The 5,379-nt window shown below is 48.7% G+C and overlaps 1 protein-coding gene across 1 annotated transcript in view; it reads left to right on the top strand.

Annotated features, from left to right (window-relative positions):
- CEP104 (centrosomal protein 104) overlaps nucleotides 1-2,379 on the top strand; it is a 43,904-nt gene extending 41,525 nt beyond the window's left edge. Inside the window, exons 21-22 of the mRNA XM_021717911.1 lie at nucleotides 1-55; nucleotides 1,312-2,379. Coding sequence (XP_021573586.1) covers nucleotides 1-55; nucleotides 1,312-1,427 — 171 coding nt within the window. The 3' untranslated portion in view covers nucleotides 1,428-2,379. The remainder of the gene's footprint in view (nucleotides 56-1,311) is intronic.
- The last annotated feature ends 3,000 nt before the right edge of the window (nucleotides 2,380-5,379 follow it).

The raw sequence follows: 5,379 nt of genomic DNA, 5'->3' as shown, positions 1-5,379 counted from the left end.
ACCATGAACCCGCGCAAGACAGGTGTTCTACAGAAGACCCAGGTGCTGCTGCCAGGTAAGGGGCCACACCCTCCATTTTGACTTATTCAGAAGAGCATCCCGTCAGCTAGCTGGGCATGGGTGGTGCCTGTAGTCCCAGCTACTTAGGAGGCCGAGGCCAAACAATTGCGTGAGTCCAGGAGTTTGAGTCCAGCCTGGGCACATAGCAAGACCCTGACTCTAAGAAAAAACAAACAAGAACATCCCAGTGTCATGTTCTGGCTTCTTAATGAGCAGGCTCATCGTGTGATCAGAATTTTCTCATGGCTACCCAGCTAAAGCCTTCCCAGGTGGTATTAATCGAGTAGTGACCACCAGACTTGCATGGCTCCTAGGGTGAGCACTCTGGTCCTCGAGCTCCTTCCATGTCACTGGCTCAGAGGCTGTGGTAGCAGGAAGAGCAAACCCATGGGTCATGCCACGGGTGAACATGGAGACCACACTAGCAGCATCATGTCACAAGTAGGATGCCCTGCGAAAAGATATGGTATCCTGTTAGATAACTCTTGGCCAAAAGACCTTCGGGTATACAACTTAGTTTTTTTTTGTTGTTTTTTGTTTTTTTTGAGTTGGAGTCTCACTCCGTCGCCCAGACTGGAGTGCAGTGGCCACTCCCGGCCACCGCAGCCTCGACCTGCTGGGCTCCGGTGATCCTTCCGCCTCAGCCTTCCACGTAGCTGGAACTATAGGCACGTGCCACCATACCCAGTTAATTTTTTGAGTTTTTGTAGAGATGAGGTCTCGCCAAGTTGCCCAGGCGGGTCACAAAACAACTTAGTTTTAGGAGGGACACCTGTGTCATAAGACAGGAGTGGCAAGTCTGGGTCAGACCCTGGCTGAGGGCCATGCTGGGCGACAGATGTCCTCCTCCCAGCCCCTCCTGTAGTGGAGAAGGTGAGGCTCAGGGGGGTCTGCCCACGGACTCAGCTACACACTCTTCCCTAGTCATGGCTGTCCACTGTCTCCATCTCAAGGGTGGATTTGGAAGCTGACTTCCTCCCTCTTCTGCTCTGCCCCTTCCTAGCTGGTGCCCACACGTGCACCCTCATCTGCAGCCAGTTCTGCCACTTCTCACCTCTCTCGGCAGCCCGGCCTCCTCTGGGCCAAGCGACACTGTCCACTGTGCTGGCCCCACCAGGCTCCGCCCTGACTCCTGTTGTCCCGGGCACTCAGTGTCTGATTCCTCCCTGCCACTCCCACTGTCCCCATGGGTTTGCGTCCAGTTCACGTGTGGGTGTCCCTACTCATATGGCCCCCTTGCCTCCTCTGCAGGTAAAGGCTCAGCAGTGGCCACAGCAGCCGCCTCGGGGCCCAGGGCTGGGAGCAAGATCCCCACCCCACGGGCGGGCCTGAGCAAGAGCTCCGGCAGGACATACACAAAGCGGTGACACGGGCAGCAGCTGCTCCAGCTCCAGAGGGGACCACGCCATCTCCCGCTTCCAAGCACTTCTCCCTGGGACTCTCCTTGGCGACCCCGGGCTCCGGCCTGCTGTCCCCGCTCCCAGCCACACGTGGCCTCTCAGGTGTCTGCGCCCTGTCGCCGCTTGTGCAGATGACAGCGGAACTGACCAAAGAAGCCGTGCCAGAGCCGAGACCCCAGCACACCCCAGGTTGAGCGCTCGGGTTCTAACCTGCAGACTTCATTTGGCCCAAGAGTTAGCATCTGTGGAGGCCGGGAGGCGCTGCCCACAGGCTGGCACAGGCGGGTGTCCGCCTATCTTGAGTGCTGAGAGGAGTTCTGTGAAGATTCACGCCAGCCTTTTGCATGCTGGCCTTTTCCGACGTGGTACGGTGCTCCCGGAGTGACAGCATGCACGGGCCTCCAGCTGTGCCTTCTCCCAAGGCCTATCTGCTTGGTTTTCTGCCTGGTGCACTCAGTCACCATAGCAGGATCTCGGGATCTCAGAACTCACACTTCCACTCTAACAAGAAATAAAGGTAAAAGAAAATCTGAAGAAAACATTAGTTCCTAGGACTGGTCCCACCCCTGCATGCACCTTGCTAGATGCTTCTTATATCAGCTGTCTCTGCTCGAGGCTTCCCCCACGCAACCCCCATAGGTACTAAGGGTGACACAGGAGTGGCCCATGTCACACCTTTGCTCAGGGTGCTTCATAGTTGCCACCCTTGCAAATTCCTTAAAAAAGTAATCTTAAGTGGCTCTCTACCCGGTCCCCAGTGTCTCCCAGCTGCCGCCATGTGTTAGTCACAACTCCCCTTTCTTTTTTCTGTTTTCTGTTTTCTTTTTTTTATTGACTCGGAGTCTCAATCTGTCACCCAGGCCTGAGTGCCATGGCACATGCACGGCCACTCCAACATCAACCAGCTGGTCTCCGGCGATCCTCCTGCCTCAGCCTTCCAAGTAGCTGGAACTACAGGCATGCGTCACCATGTTCAGCTAACTTTTTTTTTTTTAATTGATTGTAGAGATGAGGTCTCGCCAAGTTGCCTGGGCTGGTCTTGAACCCAAGGGCTCAGGTAATCCACTCACCTCGGCCTCCCAAAGTGCTGGGATTACAGGCTGAGCCACTGAGCCCGGCCACAACTCCCCTTTCTTGAAAGCTGGTTTTGATCCTGGCATGGAGTAACTTCTGCACCTGTTGTACACAAAGTTGTCCTCAGCAGGCTCGGAGCCTTTCTGGCTTGGGTCTGTCATCCTGTCCCTGTGAAATCCATGTAGTAGTTGGAACCATAAGTTTTATTTTTCAAACAGTTCACAGGATGCTTAAAACACCAAAACATCACCTAAAATGCTGAAACCAAACCTCCAAAAGCAAGCCCCTGGCCGGCCGGCCTATCCTGGGACGGGGGGGCTGGGGCAGACTTTCATTGTGCTGGTTAGAAAGACTGAGGGAAGCTCAGGTTATGCAATTAGGGTATAAATATTTTTAAATCCCAAAAACAGAAAATAACCAAATACAACTAATAGCTATTGGAGCAGTGTGTTCCCTGGATATGGTAGGAACGAGGAATTGGCGTTAGTTAATCTCTGTTTTTGCTGAACTAATGCCTTCTCTTATGGTTGGCTCAAAATACTGAGTAAAAATAGGACCTAGCAATAAGATACCCTTTAAGAATATCCTCTACTAAAAGCCTAGAGAGTGTCAGGGAGAAGTATCCTAGACCTTGACAGAGCCAAGGACACGTGCCAAGATGTTTGTGAAGTGAGCCTTTCTGGTTTCAAAGAGAAGTTGGACAGTGCTTTCTAAGCTTTTTTTTTACAGATAAAACACTTATTTAAACAGAACGATAATGAGAAGAGTTAACCAAGGAATTACTATTTTCTCTCCAATCAAAACTTCTAAGAAATACATATATAATGCTTTCTAGATATTGTAAGTTAAAGAGGATATTTGTAAAAAAAAACTTCATTGACAAACAGACTTGGGCTCACAACAGGTTATCTTGCCGTTTCTGGAAGCATCATGTGTTTGTGGTGAAATGAGCTGCACTCTGTTCAGGGACCGAGAATAAAGGATGCAAACTAAAAAGGAATCTTAAGAGCTCCTGGCCACTCACAAATAGATATCTAAATGTGGACACTAAGTAATAATTGAATTTTCACTCATCAATGTATGTGGATATTTAATATTTATTTCTTTTATTTTCCTATTTTAAGATCTTCTATTAAATAATCTAATTTAAAAGAACTGTATCTATAAATCTGGCATTCGAATACAAATGTAAATGCTTTTAATGAAAATTTGCAGCTTTTTAATATTTTGACATAGTTTTCTATTTGTCTTTATATCAGGTACCAGAATTATAAAATATTTAAGTAATATATTTTTGTTGTTTTAAGAATTAAGGGTTAATTCACCCTGAGTATATTAATAAAAAGATCACTAAATGTTTTGTCACTTTATTTCAAGATTCTAATTAAAAACCAATTTGTAAATTCCATTTACTTGAATAAGCATGCCCCAGTAACTTGACCCTGAGTGCTTAGAAAGCAGATGAAGCCAGGCACAGTGGCTCACACCTGTAACCCCAAGCACTTTGGGAGGCTGAGGTGAGAGGATTGCGTGAGTCCAAGGGTTCGAGACCAGCCTGGACAACTTGACAAGATGGCAAGACCTTGACTCCAACAAATCAAAAAATTAGCCGGGTGTGGTGATGCACACCTGTGGTTCCAGCTACCTGGAAGGCTGAAGCGGAAGAATCACCTGAGCCCAGCAGGTTAAGGCTGCAGTGGCCGTGAGCATGCCACCACACTCCAGCCTGGGTGACAGAGCGAGGCTCAGATTCAGAGAAAAAAAGCAGATGGAAAACTGTTGAGGAAAGAGGCAGTAAATACTAAGTTGCCTCGAAAGAGTTTGGTCTCTAAAGCAGGTTATCCTCCCAAAGGCGCTCACTGCTGAGGAAGCTACAGGATTTTAGCTGTGAGCAGAGAACGTTGTTGGCCAGCCTCGCCCCGTGGAGCGGGTCCAGCGCGTTCTGTCGTTCCCCAACTGCCCAACAGAGGGCTGCGCCTGAGCCGCCTCGTGTTTCCCCCTTGATACCTTAGAAAAGGGGAGTTTTCCTTTTCAAATAAATCAAACTCCGCATAATCGCTGTAGGCTTGTAAAGCGGTTTAAGCTTCTATCAGCTTTGACAATGACTTTATAATTATTTACCTTTGAAGTTATAATATCCAGTTTTTTTCCTTTACATAAATCCTTATTAAAACTTAAGGCATTAACATTTAAACAGCAAATATTACTTTAAAATGTGTCTCTCCCGGCCAGGTGCGGTGGCTCATGCCTATAATCCCAGCACTTTGGGAGGCCGAGGTGAGAGGATTCCCTGAGCCCACGGATTCGAGACCAGCCCAGGCGACTTGGCGAGACCTCATCTCTACAGTAAATCAAAAAATTAGCTGGGCATGGTGGCGCGTGCCTGTAGTTCCAGCTACTTAAGGCTGAGGCGGAAGGATTGCCTGAGCCCAGCAGGTAGAGGCTGCGGTGGCCGGGAGCGTGCTATTGCCCTCCAGCCTGGGTGACAGAGTGAGACTCCAACTCAAAAATAAATAAAACGTGTATCAACCTTTGGTAGATGGGGGGGGGGTGTATATGTGAGAGAGGATGCAGACAGGTGGGGGGTGTGTATCTGTTGGGGGGGCTTTCCTAAGAACAAAACTGTGCCTGCAACTGCCATCAGCTTGCCGGGTTGGCAAAAAAATTACATATATATACTATGTATACACACACACACACACACACACACCCCTCGCGCCACCAAGAAAAGATTTCAGTGTGCTGCTGTGAACTATGTGAACTAGGTTTCCAAGTATACTATTTGCTTTTTTTTTTTTTTTCTTTTTTTTGAGTTGGAGTCTCACTCTGTCGCCCAGACTGGAGT

This window comes from Carlito syrichta, unplaced genomic scaffold (genome assembly GCF_000164805.1).
Source record: "Carlito syrichta isolate Samal-C Ts95f unplaced genomic scaffold, Tarsius_syrichta-2.0.1 Scaffold311497, whole genome shotgun sequence".
Taxonomy (NCBI): domain Eukaryota; kingdom Metazoa; phylum Chordata; class Mammalia; order Primates; family Tarsiidae; genus Carlito; species Carlito syrichta.
Note: the sequence above shows the minus strand (reverse complement) of the source record. Positions and strands in the feature narration are given on the sequence as shown.